The 19,607-nt window shown below is 41.6% G+C and overlaps 1 protein-coding gene across 5 annotated transcripts in view; it reads left to right on the top strand.

Annotated features, from left to right (window-relative positions):
- The window catches only part of LOC124114676 (cytochrome P450 3A6-like), a 47,899-nt gene that overhangs the window by 13,074 nt on the left and 15,218 nt on the right, over window positions 1-19,607 (top strand). For 2 of the 5 annotated variants that reach the window (XM_046475362.2, XM_046475364.2), the window contains exon 2: window positions 18,588-18,664. In XM_046475362.2, coding sequence (XP_046331318.1) covers window positions 18,588-18,664 — 77 coding nt within the window. Of the gene's footprint in view, window positions 1-15,023; window positions 15,139-18,587; window positions 18,665-19,607 lie in introns of those variants that run through there. The other 3 variants (XM_046475378.2, XM_046475388.2, XM_046475371.2) reach the window with 3 other exon arrangements.

Raw genomic sequence — 19,607 nt, 5'->3', positions numbered from 1 at the left:
CACTATTCTAACGTAGGTGTGATATATAATAACAGTATGTCTGTTTACTTAGCATACAACATGTTTTTTTCAACATTCCCTGTCATATCGGACCTTTATTTTTGGCAATAGCACGTGTGTGATGGGAGGAGGGGGGGGGGGGGGGGGGGGGGGGGGGGATTTGTATAGGTGATTGCGTTTTGGATGGTGTCTTCAGGTGGTGGCGTATCATAGAATCTAGTATTCGTTATCACAATGACCTATTGTCCGTTTGTTGTGTTTTATGTTTTTTGTTTTGTTTTGTTTTTTTTGTTTTTTGTGTGTGTGTGTGTGTGTGTGTGTGTGTGTGTGTGTGTGTGTGTGTGTGTGTGTGTGTGTGTGTGTGTGTGTGTGTGTGTGTGTGTGTGTGTGTGTGTGTGTGTGTTTTACAGGGTGTATAATTGTGTTTCTTTTTTTTTATGGTGTTTTTTTTTTTGTAGGGTGTCTATTTGTTTATATGGCGTGTGTGTGTCTGTATGGTGTGTATGTGAGATTGAATGGCTTGTGTCTGCGTGTGTGTGTCTGTATGGTGTGAATGTGAGATTGAATGGCGTGTGTCTGCGTGTGTCTGTATGGTGTGTGTGTGTGTCTGGTGTGTTCGTGATATTGAATGGCGTGTGTTTTCATTGTGTGTATATGAGATTGAATGGCTTGTGTCTGCGTGTGTGTGTCTGTATGGTGTGTATGTGAGATTGAATGGCGTGTGTCTGCGTGTGTCTGTATGGTGTGTGTGTGTGTCTGGTGTGTTCGTGATATTGAATGGCGTGTGTTTTCATTGTGTGTATATGAGATTGAATGGCTTGTGTCTGCGTGTGTGTGTCTGTATGGTGTGAATGTGAGATTGAATGGCGTGTGTCTGCGTGTGTCTGTATGGTGTGTGTGTGTGTCTGGTGTGTTCGTGATATTGAATGGCGTGTGTTTTCATTGTGTGTATATGAGATTGAATGGCTTGTGTCTGCGTGTGTGTGTCTGTATGGTGTGTATATGAGATTGAATGGCTTGTGTCTGCGTGTGTGTGTCTGTATGGTGTGTATGTGAGATTGAATGGCGTGTGTCTGTGTGTGTCTGTATGGTGTGTCTGCTAGTTTGTCTGGGCGGAGACTTAAGGTGTTGACCCATCATAAAATCAATCCCGTATCCACGATCTCAATGAGCTACAATATATTGTTTTATTTGAGTACCGTTTGGTAATTATATTATTTTAAGGTTGTTACAAAGTAAACACATCCCTTGACACATAAACACGCAGACGGGAACTGTATTGTCTGACGTTAGGGGAGAATTCGTACGTGATAATAACAATGATGACATTACAATTACCGCGCCAGCGTTGAAATGCAAGTCATATATTTGTAAAACCAGTGATGCGGATAGTTGGACTATTCCTGTCCCTACAACCCGACATTGCAGGAGGATCCGCATAAATTTATTCAGCAGAAGACAATTTATATCCTCCTGCTTCGAGACCAAGCTCCGGTGACAACTTTCGTGACGTATTTTCGGAAAGGACCAATGGCGACACCTGACTAATAAATATATCGTACGCTTCACGATTGCATTAACACACCTTGTTATTACGATGATAACGTGTCTGTGAATGGGCACTTAAATTCAGGTAGGGACGGACATCCTTTTCACACCTTTGCCTCTAAGCGGTTGACTAATGTACAAAACATGCGGAATATATCTTATATGCGAAACAAGATGTCACGAGACACATTGATTATGCTATTTTTATATACTTTTTGTGTAGTTGTCTACTGCAAAATTGAATTATTTCCTTACAAATGTAAAACTTTGAAACGTAAATTTCACCAACTATTGTAAGTGCGTCGTAAAAAGTAGTTCCGTGTTTTCAAAATCTAAAAAAATATTAACAAAAGCAACAAAAAATATTTGATGTCAGTTACGTTCTAAATCTTATATTATTATATTATCTTATATTATATGTCAACAGTTTGTGTACGGGCTAGAGGTGAGGTAAGGTGAAATGGAGTTTAACGTCGCGTCCAAGATTATTGCACTTACATAGCGACGTGCATGCACGTGTGTGTGTTTGTGTGGCTGCTTGTACTAGTCCGGACTGATGCCGATTTATAGTGCTAGCTCACTGAGATACCATGCCGCAGTTTAACATGAATACCCCACCCCACAGTATACTGACTCCGAGCAGACCAGTCCTTGTTTTAGCCCCTTAATGCCGAGCGCCAGACATGGTAACAACATGTACCATCTTTTAACGTATTTTGGTATGACGCGGTCGGGGATCGAACCCCGGACCTTCCGCTCTCCGGGCGGACGCTCTACCACTAGACCACGGAGGCGGTCGTACGGGCTAGAGACTTACGATAAAAGGAGATAATTGGTGGGGAGATAACTCTTGTAAGACAAGTGTTATGTTCACTGCAATGGAAATATCCCTTTTCTCAACTTCAGAAAAACATAAACGGATAAACGAAACGTTAGTGAGTGTAGGGTGTGCTTTGTATGTATAAATCATAATATTAACCGCCCATTAAGCATTGTTTTAGAAACTAACGATGTATATGTTCATTGTTTAACATTTATTTCTTTAATACAAAATATAACTATATTAAAGATTTGGATGTGGCATTATATGAATCAATATTATTTTTATTTGAAGTTTACACGATATACTGCTTTTCTTTTAGGCGAGATAACGGTCACATGACCGCGAAATTGACTTTCATAAGTGTTTGTCGTTCATACGTTTTTCACATTCCTCGGGGAAGCCCTGGGAATTTCCTAGCACGAATACACAAAGAAGCATTCTTTCTGATTTTTTAGACCCTTTAATCATGCACTCAGCGTTTTGGGATACATTTAGAAACGTAAAAATAGAGAGAGAGTTTGACTGCATGATCGTTTACGAATATCCCAGCTATGACCGATCCTTGTGAACAAAACGAGGAAATGATCGTAGTATCGACTCGATCAGTGTCTAGGCTGACAGTGACAGTCTTCACTAGTCTATGAATTGATCTTAGTGTCTATTTTGACACATCTTTATCACCTTTCAATGATCGGCCAATTGATCATTGATGACTAAAACATGTAACCGCCACAGGCTCATTACCAACTTCCGAAATCTCTCCCGTCACGTTTATCGTGTCGGCCATTTTAATGTCTTGTACTTGATGTAAATGTGACTGTGACTGACCTTCTGAGGTGGTTCTAAACATTCAGTTCTCATCTAACGATGATACTATTTGAATACATGTGTTGTGTCAGATGAATCTGAAGAACAAGTTGTGTATGCATACGCTAATGTCACCTTTGAGGAACTATTTTATTCCGCGATATAGCTGGTTGTTTGTATGTCTGTCAGTGTAAACATGAAGTCACACGTACTTAATAAAATTGTGTATAGATCTAGGCCAACATTCTTTGAAGTAAAAAGATTGTGATCAAAAATATAAACAAACTTCTAATAGTTCACATTTACTCGAACTGTTTTGTTTCATCTCTACAACAGAGCAGGCATTTATAATGAAGAAGAAGAAGAAGAAGAAAATTATTTTATTATAGTGCCACCTGCAGCTGGTCTTTAAAAACAGTAAAAAACATTACACGTATACATACGTATGATTTATAAAAAAACATCAGCCGACCCATGAAGGATCTATGAGGCACTTAAAATCATTAAATTATCCATTATATAAATTGGCAAGAATAATACACGAACATAATCGAAAGTACACACACACGCACGCACGCACGCACGCACGCACGCACCCACGCACGCACACACACACACACACACACACACACACATAAATATTACACGCCTTTCATTTTAAATCACACATGCAGTTCACCACATCCACTCAATATCACGTGCGCATACATCACATACAAACACTACCCACATACTCATCTATCACTCACAAAAACATACACATTATATACATCACTGCCCGGCACGTATAATGTTTGTAGGCATTCATTATCCTGGGTGAGGTGTCAGCCAATGAATATTTGTTATCAATGTTTGGGTTAGTCCCCGTATCGTATTCACACCACGCCCCGGTAGCGATAACCGTGACATTTCGCGTACATTACAGATTGGCCAGGGCGTGCGTGTGGCATGTTATGAATCACGACAAGTGTGTTTGCCGCGACACTGTGTTGGTGGTTACTTAATATTTGTTTGTCTGATGAATACATTGCAGGTTTGTGTGAATACATTAAGGGGGCTGGTGACTACATGAAGGGGACTGGTGAATATATTGTAGGTTTGTGTGAATACATTAGGGGGCTGGTGAATATATTGTAGGTTTGTGTGAATACATTAAGGGGACTGGTGAATATATTGTAGGTTTGTGTGAAGGTTTGTATGTTAAAATCAAAACGTACTTACTTGCATTTTGCAATGTCTACATCTTTGAAATATTTCACAGCCATTACCCTCAACTAAAGTTTGGTATCCCTCATGACCATATGTCTCCAAAATGTCTCTGAGCCAGGTCATCCAGTTTTGTTCTACCTGGGTGTAAGATCGACCATTCCAATAGAGCATCATAAACGACTTAAATATAACCCTCCTCATTGGTCAATACCTTGGGCCGGTCGGGTAGCCTTGTGGTTAAAGCGTTCGCTCGTCACGCCGAAGACCCGGGTTCGATTCCCGATATGGGTAAATATGTGAAGCCCATTCCACAAATATGAAAGCCCGACAAAAGGTCGGCGCTCGCGATAAGTCTGTTGTTACATTTGACCACTTTCCGAAAGGCATTCTGTATTTAACTCAAACTGTGTCTCAAAAGAAATATCAAGAATGAAAATGAGTTGAATTATGTGTCATGGTACTTAGTAGAAACACCTTTATGTATTTGCAAAACAAAAACATTAGTTTTGAGTTTTCGAAACAAATTGTTTTCATTTTGTGTCCTTAGTATACACCCGTAACAACAGGAAGCTGAATCTTGTAAATACCGTTGTCTGAGGCTCAGCCAGGAGAGTTTCTTGACAAATGGGTTTCCAGAATTAAAATGGGAGGTGATTACTTTATAATACGATAAAGTAAGAAGGATGTCTTTATACCCGGGGCGGTCGGGTAGCCTAGTGGTTAAAGCGTTCGCTCGTCACGTCGAAGACCCGGGTTCTATTCCCGACATGGGTACAATGTGTGAAGCCCATTTCCGGTGTCCCCATCGTGACAAAGAAAAGAAATCAATGAAATCGTATCACAAGTCTAACATAAGATTTTACACCCGCTTGCATATCAAGGAGGCATCTTGAAATAAGCTTTCAACAAGACTACACAATTGAAACTAAAGTACTTGCCCCACGCACTCACTCACTCACTCTTGTCAAAATACAACTGGGTCATGGCTTCATCAATACTTATCGTGATGGTTTCGGCGCTGTGGAAGTAAAGTAAGCACATTAAGGACACTAAATGCAAAAACCACGGAATCCTCCCACTACGCCCGCTGCGACATTTCATACGTCATATTATCTCTGAACTCGATTATGGCAGTAGTGATTTGTTTGACTTCGCCTCGTTTCCCTGCCATTGTGCTGTTAGTCAGAAACATAAATCACAATATAATTGTATGGGTGATATCTGTGGGCGCGCCTACCAAGATCTGTCGGCGCAAGATCTATGTTATACAATACTTGTACGTGTGTTTTCTATAGCTCGTTTTATATGTATGTATGTATGTATGTATGTATGTATGTATGTATGTATGTATGTATGTATGTATGTATGTATGTATGTATGTATGTATGCATAGAGATCTGGGTTCTAACCTTATATATATATACACACAGACACAGACACACACACACACACACACACACACACACACACACACACACACACACACACACACACATATATATATATATATATATATATATATATATATATACAAACTGATCGGCCAGCAGCGCTGAACCCCAGTTCAACTCAAAGAGATCGGGTAATTGGTCAAATAACAAATCAGAAAATGAAACTGCGCCTAACCATGTTGCGGACGTTGATCGCAGTGAACCAGTTCCCCGAGAAGGACAAATGAGCGTGACCACTTCCCATGCATACAATATAAGCACGTGCATTGTTAATACCTTCACATTCCCATGTGACCCTAATGTACAACCACCTCCCGTTGACAAGTTGTAAATATCATGCAACATATATATTTCAAGAACAGCAACCTAAACACAGACACACACACAGATACACACACACTGTTACCACTACCACCTTCCCCTACCACCTACCCCTACTCTCTCCCACCTTCCCCTATCCACGACCACATTCCCCTTCACCTACCACCTACCCCTACCACCTACCCCTACTCTCTCCCACCTTTCACTATCCCCTACCACCTACCCTTACTCTCTCCCACCCTCCCCTACCACCTTCCCCTACCACCTATCCTACTCTCTCCCACCTTCCCCTACCACATTCCCCTACCACCTACCCCTACTCTCGCCCACCTTCCCCTACCCCTACCCCTACCACCTTCCCCTACCATCTACCCTTACTCTCTACCACCTTCCCCTACCATCTTTCCCTACCTCCTTCCCTACAACTTCCCTCTACTACCTTCCCCTCTGCCCTACAACCGCCCCCCCCTCCACCCCTACCACATTTCCTTACCACCCTCCCCTACCACCTACCACCTACCCGCTATCACTTCCCCATACTCCCTACAACCTTCCCCTACCCCGACCACCTTCCCCAACCCCCTTTTCCTGATCCCTTCAACCTTCCCCTACCCCGACCACCTTCCCCTACCCCCTTTTCCTACTCCCTACAACCTTCCCCTACCCCTACCGCCTTCCCCTACCCCCTTTTCCTACTCCCTACAACCTTCCCCTACCCCTACCGCCTTCCCCTACCCCCTTTTCCTACTCCCTACAACCTTCCCCCACCCCTACCGCCTTCCCCTACCCCCTTTTCCTACTGCCTACAACCTTCCCCTACCCAGACCACCTTCCCCTACCCCCTACCGCCTTCGACTACCACCTCCCACGACCCCTACCACCTACCCCTTTTCCCTACTTTCTACGATCTTCCCCTACCCTGACCACCTTCCCCTACCCCCTACCCCCAACCACCTCCCTCCCGCTAACATTGACCTAAGGTAGCCACGGCACAGAGATCACCGTTGGTGAAGGAAGCACGGGGTCACTATGTTCACTGTCGTAAGTGGGAAATCATTGTCACAACAGGATGGGGATATGACATCGACTGAGGTACTCTGGATTACGTGCTGAAATACAAATATATTGATTTTGAAAGAAAAGATGTCTGATATTCTCATCAGCAGTTTTGTATACACGCCAAAACATATAACCATTTACAAGTATTTATTGAGGGGTGACAAGAGCGCAAGTATTGTTCAACTTTGGATATTAAATTTATATCGCCAACTTGAGATATTTTCATTTGTAACCAAACATATGATAAAATCAGCTGAGAGGTATAGTTTTTTTGTTTTGTTTTTCTCAGTTTATGTTTTACTTTCAGAAATGCACAATGAAAACTTATTTTCAGTTATATGTTATAACAATTATTACGTAAGTAAGCCTTAGGTTTCTTGTCTGGCTCGAAGCTGGAGGTAGATGATCGCAGACACAGATCATTTCAGACGTAGGCGAGGTTCCATGATCGATAGTAACAGCGCCTAACAATTACACTGTTATAGGTTTGAGTGAGTGAGTATGGTTTTACGCCGCTTTTAGCAATATTCCAGCAATATCACGGCGGGGGACACCAGAAATGGGCTTCACACATTGTACCCATGTCGGGAATCGAAGACGGGTCTTCGGCGTGACGAGCGAACGCTTTAACCAAAAGGCTACCCGACCGCCCCGTTATAGGTTCGAGGACACAGCCATGAACGCTGATCTGTACTTGCCCGGTATAATTCTAAATAAGAACAAGCAATACACTACAGTAGACTCTGAGTAATCTGACATTCTGTCTAATCCGACCAAAGGTTTTGGTCCCAGCACAACATATTAATATTACCTCTGTGTAATGCGACACCTGTCTATTCCAAATTCCGGCACTGTTAAGTGTTCCTCGGTGCCGGATTAACCAGGGTCCGTTGTAGCGTATTGTCTGTCTCAGTACAAGTAAGGATCATATATACACCCAGTTACTCCACCCGACGCACAGTACCCAGAAAATTCATATCGGTTGAATTATATTTAAATCAAATGGATTATTGCAAATCTAGCATCATTCTGATTGTATCATGGTAGGGTGTCAGTGAGTTAGAGAGCGAGCGAGCGAGTTTAGGCAAAATATGAACAGAATTTCAGTTATGATATAATCGGGGCGAATCTGAGCTTCGAACCTCAAAACAAAGGGACGCAACTCGCTACAGGGGCTAGGACTACTTGCCTAGCCGTATTCACTGTTATTCAGGGCAAATCGCCTTTCAGGGCAATCATCTGTTGGCTTTACTTGTCAGTTTCTACCCTTTGTTGTCTTATTACTTTTGTTGTCCTTACATGTACATATATATGCTCTCTGCCTCATGGCATTCATTCACCTGATGAAGGAGTAAGCATATACTCCGAAACGTTGTATTCATCATGATAAAGAAGCTGACATCTTAATACTCAACTATTACATTATAGTACTCAAAAGAAGTTGAGGAACACCCGATTCTATCAGATTAACCATAGTAAAAATGAAAGAATCGGATGTTTTTAACTTCTTTTGAGTAGTATATTATTGTGGGTATACAGAACTATAATTTATGTCGAACGAATATGTTTCAATTTGAACCTAATGGAAAACTTAATGACAATTATAACATGAAAGTTGGTATGTTCTCAAATCTGATTGTCAAATGCTGTCGAATGAGTACATCAGTTTCGGGGTTTTTTTCACGGTGTATGTAAAGAATAATTAATAAAACCTTTTTTTTAAATAATCATGAACGTCGAGGATAAGATAGATGTTTCCAGACTTCCAAACCGGAGATTCCGGTAAAATATTTGGCGAATTAGATGACAATTTTTACTGAATGTAATTTAAATTTACTTTTCAGCATTAATAACTACAATCCTAAAGATGAACGAGCAGTTATTTGTTGGGCTTCACCAAAGGACAAAATCAGTTTCTTAAAGGAAACAAACATGTATTGTCTACAATAGTAAAGCCTGTCATACGTCCACCTACTTTTCTTAGAAAAATATAGAAAATGTTATCATGGGGTTTCAATATTTGTTTAACAAGTTTACAGCAATGGCAATGTACTTTCTGCTACATAACACGCCCACTCTCGCTGTCAAGGACAGTTTGAACTTTGTCAACATCTAAATGCAGAAATGTGCACGCCCCCACACAACATCAGTTTCCTCTGGGTGAGTCAGGTGTCCGTTGGTGCTCAGTGTATAGTTGCAGCAGTTGCAGTTGATACTGCCAACATTGACCCCACCCCACACAAACCGCAGACACACCCCACCCCCACTTCGAACTCCACAACTCCACACACACACATACCACACACACACATACATATACACACACATACCACACACAGAGACACACACATACCACACACACATACCACACACACATATACCACACACACATACCACACACACATACCACACACACATATACCACACACAGAGACACACACACACAGAGACACACACAAACACACACACATACACACACATACCACACACACATATACCACACACACACACATACCACACATACACACACACATACCACACACACACACACACACATACCACAACCTACACAGGAGCACTGCACATAATGCATGTATTTATTCACAAGCTTATTAAATCTATTTCAATCTGCTTATATCATGTTTAAGTGTACCTAAGTATGTGGCAATTTGATGCGGAGGTAAAGAAATTATTTTAAGGGAATTATTCCACAACTGAATGTATTTCATTGCATTATGTTCCAAAAGAAACGCACTGATAGCGCACATAAGTCATTGTGAACACATTAAGTGCATACTTTGAGAGAATAATATTACCGTCTTCGCCATGCTTGTGGTTTTGACACAGAGGTCCATCCATGGTACGACCCGAGCGCCATGGAAAATGATAAATTCAACATTCTTTGGAATAGCTCGTATACAGCCTCATTCATTTGAAACGAATGTCATTGACAAGATTCAAGAAAAACATGGCAAATATGCAAACCTCGCTTTCGAAATGTCACGCTTGCATCCCAAGTACCAAGTTGTCCGAACTCCCCATTGTTCTCGGTGCCTTAGGTTTGGCACCTCCTAATCTGTTGACTGACATTGGGGGAGTACCCGGGTTGGCTACCAGGAATACAGCCCTTCTGACAATCTGGGTAGTGCTTCTTGGGAGAAGTCCCATTCACTGTCTGGTTTGCGTGTAGAGGGGGCAAGGGCCCTGAGCTGATGATGAGCCTAACCAGCCTGACTGTGCCAGGATCACCCAAACCCTCTTTCCTGCATTTTTTAAATTTTAATCTGTACATAATAATAATAATGATGATGATGATGATGATGATGATGATGATGATGATGATAATGAAAGCGACCAAACCCTTCCCATTGCCCATTGCGACCATCACATGTGTTTCCGAATCTCTATGAAATAGTGATAATACAAAATAGTGATGAATCACCATCAAATAGTGATGATATATTTATAATATCATGCCAAATGAAAACTTTTTCCATTAAGGATCGTTTATTCAAGTGATAGCCTTACCCAAAAAAAGTTTACACATCTTCTATAAAGAAACACAATTGTTTACGACAATTGATGCCAACAATATGATGATTCACGAACACATGCAGCCAGAATAATGCACGGACCGGGGACGCTTTAAGTAGTCAGACGTGCAACAGCTCATGGTCACACACGACCATTCAAACAAACCAGTGCTGGAAACAGGGCAGAGAACATTCCCTCCACATACAGCTAGGAGTAAGATATAGGTACTCCTTCTCTCCTTTCACTATTCCCAAGGACTCCAGGATCCAGGGCTGAGAGTGGAATAATCATAGCAAACTTCAAGTAATCCCTCAAATATTTAAAAAGTTTTTTTTATTGCAATTACACAATTAAATGAAAGGTATGTGACATGATGACAAGCACATTCAAAATGTATCCATCAATAGTAATAGTTACAGCAGCTGCACCTTCAGTCACATTATTGTAGTCTGTGAAGCCCATTCGGGGTGTCCCCCGCCGTGATATTACTGGAATATTGCTAAAAGCGGCGTAAAACCATTCTCACTCACTCACTCACTCATTATTGTAGTCAAATAGTTTACTTTGAATATTTTGGAATTTTGGAATTTCAGCAATGTTGTTTGTAATTGAAACATATGTCTTAAGGAGTATAATTTATATTCAGGGATCGTTATTTTTGTCGGTCAAATTTAATAGTATATTTTTTTATTGAGAATTTTAAATTCGTCAGTGGACATATTCCTTTACTTTTCCAAAAACACATGTGTCGTTGTTTCAAATTTGGTTTTACAAACAACTCATTCACATTATTGACATCGTCAGCTCTCTTTTAACGATTGATGTTTTACACTTGTAAACAACATATGCACAAATATAGAACCGTGTGTCATCAAGGGAAAAATATCAGATCCTCTTCCAGGTTATGCTTGTGTCTGAGAAGGGAAACATTTATCCTCATTACCAGTCTCCAAATATGTAAATGATCTTGAGACATTGAAATGAACAGCAATGTAATGGCTGCCTTTTTACAAATTGCCGATGATAATACTTTCTATATGTTGAATTGTTATTATTCTTTTTATACTGATGATACTATTCTTTTCGGCGATAGACCGCCTCCGTGGTCTAGTGGTAGAGCGTCTGCCCGGAGAGCGGAAGGTCCGGAGTTCGATCCCCGGCCGCGTCATACCAAAAGACGTTAACAGATGGTACTTGTTGTTACCCTGTCTGACGCTCGGCATTAAGGGGCTAAAACAAAGACTGGTCGGCTCGGAGTCAGTATACGGTGTCTGCGGCATTGTATCTCAGTAAGCTAGCTCTATAAATCGGCATCAGTCCGGACTAGTACAAGCAGCCACAAACACACGTGCATGCACGTCGCAAAATAAGTGCAATAATCTTGGACGCGACGTTAAACCCAATTTCACCGCACCTTTTCGGCGAGAGCCCTGATTCTTTACAGAAGTCCATTGACATTATGCAGTATTAGTGCATTAAATCGAAATTCTCTGTGAAAAGTAATAAGAGTATAAATGATATATTTTTGTTTGGGGACTCTAAAGGTGAAAGATTAACTTTCTATGCGTACTGAATGAAATAACAATAAGTGGTGGAATGTATTAGAACTAATATATTAAATAAGTGTGTTTTATGTAACATGTTTGAAACCCTATATTCAGTTACGACTAAATGGCTAACTTACCATGCAGAAAATATCAGCGCTAAACACGTGAAAAACTTATGCAACTTTACCAAATTTACGGGATTGACCATTTGCTGTTCTTGGTAGTGGGTGTGAGGGTGTTCGGATTTATCGAAAAAAAATGAAATCTTCCCCAAATAGGCTTGAAATAAATAATAACAAATGCTATAAATATATTTAGTTTCTTATTTTTCATTTAAAATATATATATCTGGTTTTGAAGTTGTGGCTGAAAAAAATATTTAGTCTCCATGCAAAATCCCACCCCTCCCCCATTAAAATGGTCGGTTCTAAAGTCCTTCATCCTGATGTGAGAGAAAACGTGCGATATGTATATAATGTCGGATGGTAATTATATAATAACTCTTGTACAGATTGTGTGGTTGTGAGCAAATATGAATAAATCTGAATTCTTAGTAGATTATTTTAGGATATTTTGCAGATATTTACACTGAAACCATTGCACTGAACCCAGAGTAGCACTCAAAATTACAACATTAGGTGGTAGGTATTAGTTTGAATGAAGTCTAAACGGATACAGATTCCTATATAGATCGTAGCATACATTTGCAATGTATAGACATTAGAGCGACACATGAAAAGCGAATGGAGAATATGTCATGTAATTGTATATCGGATGTCCCGCTACCTGTTCCGTCGCACGTGGGAGGGAGGATTATACACACTTTTATGTTTCACGGAACCAGAACAAGAGAAACCAGAGGTATTATTGTTGTGACAATCAACTTTGTTTACTCAGAATTCGACATTCATCATGTGACGTTGAGGTAGGAAAATCATGGTTGGACATGGTGAGACATGGTAAATCATGTGAGGCTTGGTAAGTCATGGTGAGGCAGAACGAGGCAGGGTCAGTAATGTGAGACATGGTAAGGCAGGGTAAGTCATGTGAGACATGATGAGTCAAGGTAAGTCATGTGAGACATGGTGAGGCAGGGTAAGTCATTGTGAGACATGATGAGTCAAGGTAAGTCATGTGAGACATGGTGAGGCAGGGTAAGTCATGTTAGACATGGTGAGGCAGGGTAGGTCAGGGTGAGGCAGGGTAAGTCATGTGAGACATGGCGAGGCAGCGTAAGTAATGTGAGACATGGTGAGGCAGGGTAAGTCATGTGAGACATGATGAGTCAAGGTAAGTCATGTGAGACATGGTGAGGCAGGGTAAGTCATTGTGAGACATGGTGAGGCAGGGTAGGTCAGGGTGAGGTAGGGTAAGTAATGTGAGACATGGTGAGGCAGGGTAAGTCATTGTGAGACATTGTGAGGCAGGGTAAGTCATTGTGAGACATGGTGAGGCAGGGTAGGTCAGGGTGAGGCAGGGTAAGTAATGTGAGACAGGACGAGGCAGAGTAGGTCAGGGTGAAACAGAGTAAGTCAGGGTGAGACAGGGTGAAGCGGGGTAAGTCAGGGTGAAGCGAGGTAAGGCAGGGTGAGGCAGGAGGGTATGTACATTCGCCATGTACATACGCTCGTTTATCAATCGATGATATGTCCATATGCACCAGATAATGTCCCATGTGAAGAAATCATCTACTTTTAACACTTTAATTTCCACAACAAAACTTGATAAGCAAACAATCTTACTAAAATGCTGCTCCACAAAATATACGCGATGATTATACAACTGTACATGTGTACAATGAACAAAATTTATCTATAAATCAGCGATTTAACACAATGTAACTATGTATCGAATATGTCTGAAGCTCAACGAAAAAGACATCTCATGGAAGCTACAGCTATGATGGGAATTATTAAAAAAAACTAACCAAACAGGCAAATTGAAAATGCTTTCTTGTTAACAGCATATAATAGAAACATAGGGTCATACTAATATGTGTTCGTCTTTTAGGTGTAGGACAGTGTTGATATGTTCGTGAGTGGTGCAGACACGAGGGAAACTATCATTGTTTCATGTCAAAATATAAAACAAAGATTTGACCATAAAAGACAAAACATTATTTTATCATTTTTATATATTTGTTAACTTATACTTCAAGACAATATGAATGTAGCTGCGACAGAGAGTGTTATTTCACTCAAATGAGATGTAGTTACGTATTGATTTAGGGCGGTGGTAGCCTAGTGGTTAAAGTGTTCGCTTGTTACACCGAAGCCGATGGGTTCGATTTCCCACATGGTGTCAATGTGTGAAGCGGGGCGGTCGGGTAGCCTAGTGGTTAAAGCGTTCGCTCGTCACGCCGAAGACCCGGGTTCGATTCCCGACATGGGTACAATGTGTGACGCCCATTTCTGGTGTCCCCCGCCGTGATATTGCTGGAATATTGCTAAAAGCGGCGTAAAACCATACTCACTCACTCAATGTGTGAAGCGCATTTCTGGTCTCCCCCGCGTCATATCGTTGGAATATTGCTAAACGCAGCGTAAAACTGCACTCATTCACAAATATTGATTTAATATCAGATTTACACGAATACCACTATTCCATTACGGAAGTGACAACACGTAGTTCCTGAGGGATTAATTAACAATGTCAATATCCTCTGATGAGCATCATAGGTCGAGCATCAAAATTGTTGGAGGCGTCAATACAGAGCCCCTTGACAGTCTTCCGGTTAAATGCGTGTATATAAGCTGTCTGCTAGAGTGTTATAACACTTGCAAGCTTTACTCAAGCCGTTGTCTTACAGCAGTGGGAGCACCGTCTTTCAGCACTCGCTGTAAGTATAATGTAGATATAAATGGATAACTTTGTACATGATTCTGCTTTGAAGCGCTGGGTCTTGCCTACTCCTTGTATTGCATTTACTAGTCCGAGTGGGTTGACACGCATGCCATCTTTGACTTAGATGTGATACAGAGAATCTCTTATTCAAACTGCAGCGGAACCAAAATATTAAAAATAGTATTAAGCATGCTCGCTTAATGTTATCGTACCAAATATTTAATGATATTTAATGGATTTTATCAAGAAACGACGTTTGAAAATTGTTTTCCTTGTTAGACGTGAAAGTTGGCAGTGTTCTTGCAATATGGTTGCTAAGTGGGGTGAGGGTAGGGGGTGCTTCACACTTTGTACCCTTGTGGAGAATCGAGCCTGGGTCTTCAGCTTGACGCTTTGTCCACTAGGCTACCCCACCGCACCCTGAAAAATTATAGGTACGAGATCAATTCCCATGAAGGGGAACAGTGGGTTGCCGGGTGACACTGTTTGTCTTATTCGTTGATATGGCACCGAACTCAACACACTTACTCTCTTGCTATCACAATAGTATGGCATATGCGTCAACTATATATCTTCACGTTTCGTAGACGTTATTCATAGTTTGCAATCGTCAGTTTAACGCATTACTGGCTTTACACGTAGTAAATTTAAGATGTTTATTTAATATGTTGAAACTCCATTTATACAAACCATAGCCTTCTTGCAAACATTCATTCGGGGCGGTCGGGTAGCCTAGTGGTTAGAGCGTTCGCTCGTCACGCCGAAGACCCGGGTTCGATTCCCGACATGGGTACGATGTGTGAAGCCCATTTCTGGTGTCCCCCGCCGTGATATTGCTGGAATATTGCTAAAAGCGGCGTAAAACCAAACTCACTCACTCACTCTTGCAAACATTCGACATACTCTCCAGTTAGATAGCGTCTGTAAAATTCAAAACATGTTTTCGCTTTCACTCTTTTTATTGTTTTGCTGTTTTCAATTTTCGAAACAATAATTTGTCAGAACATTTTATCTAAAAGTGTGAGAGGGCTTGACGGATTACTGAAGCGAGCTACCCGTTTAACTCTAAATATACAATAAAAGCATGCGGGGCGCCTAGGGCCCTGGCTAAAGACTATTGTACACTTCTCATAACAGCTCAAAATAAATGAACTTTATGACTGTTGTGTAGTTCAGCGTACACGCTGTTGTTATAGGAACAAGCCTGAGAGGGACAATTCATTAAAGCAATGACACGTTACATTCCTGAAATTGAATCAAGCTAGATATAGACTTGTGACCCCAAGGGGATTCTTCCGCGTTAGAGGGGCGGTCGGGTAGCCTAGTGGTTAAAGCGTTCGCAATGTGTGAAGCCCATTTCTGTTGTCCCCCGCCGTGATATTGCTGGAATATTGCTAAAAGCGGCGTAAAACCATACTCACTCACTCACTCTTCCGCGTTAGAATAGATCCCCTGCAACCTATGCAACCGTAAGATGCGACAAATTTGATTCGGAGGTCAGAAATGGTGAAATGGTTGATTCTTATAATATCAATCACTGGATCGTCTGGTTACGACATGATCTTTTAAAAGCCGCTGTCATACAGAAAAAAGCTGAGCGCGTCGTTAAACCACACAGAGTAATGTTCACTCGAGTAGACACAAACGCTATGTATAACGGTAGCGATCTCAAGCGTATCGAGGGTCTACATAACTGAGGTATATGGTCATGTAGTCTATCGTGAAGGGATATATGATGCATTGTTTACTGACTTGCCGTAAAAGGCGACTATGCATGTCGTAAGACCCGACTAACGGGATCGGGTGGTCAGGCTCGCTGACTTGGTTGATGCATGTCATTCCTATCCCAATTGTGTGGATCGATGCTCATGATGTCAATCACTGGATTGTTTGGTCCAGACTCGATTATTTTGCAGACCGCCGTCATATAACTGGAATATTGCTGAGTGCGGCGTTAAACAACAAACAAAAACACAAACAAACAACAGACTTGTGATGACCCTCGTCATCTATTATCAGTTAAAAGTGATGTTTTGAATCTACCGTGAATGTATGTATCAATGCTCGTGTAATATATCTATATTTAAGGTAAATATGCAGTATCCTCAGCCGTGCCGTGATACTCTGATCGCGGGTTCGAATCCCAGGTTCACCCTGATTATGAACCTAGGTTTACGAGCGCCATATCGTTGTCGTGGGTTTGACCAAAGCGATAACGTGTGTTAACCTGTCGTGTTCGAATCATTATATATAACAGGAATCGTGACAAGGAAAGATATGCCAGCTTAGACAAGGACATGTATACACACTTCCTGGTTGATATGCCTCGTACCATACATCCAATACAACCTTCATCTTCACCCGATACATCCGTATTATGATGCAAGATGAATGATGATGGTCGTAAGCTCAACACAAACCATTGCCCCGTTCGCCCACAGCATGGTTCAATGTGCATAGATTCGGTATCCTCTTACTGTAACCTTTCTGATTCTCGTGAGAGAGAGAGAGAGAGAGAGAGAGAGAGAGAGAGAGAGAGAGAGAGAGAGAGAGAGTGTGTGTGTGTGTGTTTGTGTGTGTGTGTGTGTGTGTGTGTATAAGGTGAGTGAGTGAGTATGGTTTTACGCCGCTTTTAGCAATAATTCAGCAATATGATCTCGGGGGGCACCAGAAATGGGCTTCACACATCATACCCATGTCGGTAATTGAACCAGGGTCTTCGGCGTGACGAGCGAACGCTTTAACCACTAGGCTACTCGACCGCCCCGTGTTTATAAGGGATACCAATAAGTGCCAATATGTTAAGATTTCGAAGCGGTGTATCTTTCCATGGACACATTAAAACTTTTCTGGGCTTTTGAAAAGATATGAAACCTCTTGTTTTTTAAACGAGAAAGCATTTCCGTTAGCTACTACTCAACCTTGAATCATGCACCCCCAGTTTGGTTTATGTTCACACAAACCGCTGTAAATTCATCAATCAAATGATGCATCAGTTTAATTTCACCACGCGAGCTATTGGCGTCAGCATGGCAGCTACGGATGTAAATATTTACAGAAACATGACATATCTATTACTGATCACCATAGACCATATAATATATCTAGTACATGTATATGGTCTCTGTGACCATCTTCTTCATGTGACTGGTCTCGTTTTCTAATCAGCGCATGCTCTATCAAAAAGCACTCACAACGAACTCAGCCTTTTCACAATGGGCATTTACGCAAAAGTGCATTATCTGATACGTCGAGATACATGGAGGGTTATATTTCACACCGACTGCGACGTCAACAACTGTATTTGAATTATCTCTTTGATTGAAGAATCTTTAATACATACGAGATCATCTGCAGAGATCCACTGTTGAAGGCGCGGAGCAGAAAGCAGTTGAATCTAGTTTTGTATCAATGACAGCCATTTTAACAGACATGTATTTGCAGCAGATGACCATGTTGGAGCTAATGAGTATCCTGCCGTCTGTGGCGTTGGTGGTGGTGACGGTGTCGTTGCTGTTCATGTAAGTATTACCGTGGACGCGAATTAATGCGTGTGTCGATATCAGGATTGAATGCGCTGTCTGTGACATTTAACCATCTGACATTCTCATGTCTAACCTTCTGATACAATGAATAGAAGATGTTTGGCAGAGTGCATGAGTGGATGAGCATGTGAGTGTCAGTTGAAGGTAGAATTTGTATGTGTGTAAGATTGAGTGAATGAAGCAGTTATGAACAAAGCAGTGTTAATGGACTCCCAATCCCTCAAAGTCATCCCTGCCACAAATTGGGCGAAGCTACCGTACCGTAATCTCAATTCAGGCGATGTTCCCGTAGCGTAATCTCAATACAGGCTATGCTCCCGTGGCGTAATCTCAATACAGGCGATGCTCCCGTGGCGTAATCTCAATACAGGCGATGCTCCCGTAGCGTAATCTCAATACAGGCTATGCTCCCGTAGCGTAATCTCAATACAGGCGATGCTCCCGTAGCGTAATCTCAATACAGGCGATGCTCCCGTGGCGTAATCTCAATACAGGCGATGCTCCCGTAGCGTAATCTCAATACAGGCTATGCTCCCGTAACGTAATCTCAATACAGGCGATGCTCCCGTAGCGTAATCTCAATACAGGCGATGCTCCCGTAGCGTAATCTCAATACAGGCTATGCTCCCGTAACGTAATCTCAATACAGGCTATGCTCCCGTAAAGTAATCTCATTATAGGCGATGCTCTGTACCGCAATTCCAATTCAAGCGAGACTCCATAACACAGTCTCAATTCAGGCGATGCTCCGTAACAGCAGTTTAATGTTAATCGTGTTGCTCGAGCTGTGTGGACAATTGCAAGGGATCGCGACCGCGCCATTTCCATCTCTTCACTGCACCGTTATTATGCGAAGAGGTACCAAAATTCTACATGAATATTTCCGTCAAAGTATATTCAGCAATTTTTAACGAATACA

This window comes from Haliotis rufescens, unplaced genomic scaffold (assembly GCF_023055435.1).
Source record: "Haliotis rufescens isolate VD_foot unplaced genomic scaffold, xgHalRufe1.0.p SCAF_4, whole genome shotgun sequence".
NCBI lineage: Eukaryota > Metazoa > Mollusca > Gastropoda > Lepetellida > Haliotidae > Haliotis > Haliotis rufescens.
This window is presented reverse-complemented; position numbering and strand designations above follow the sequence as displayed.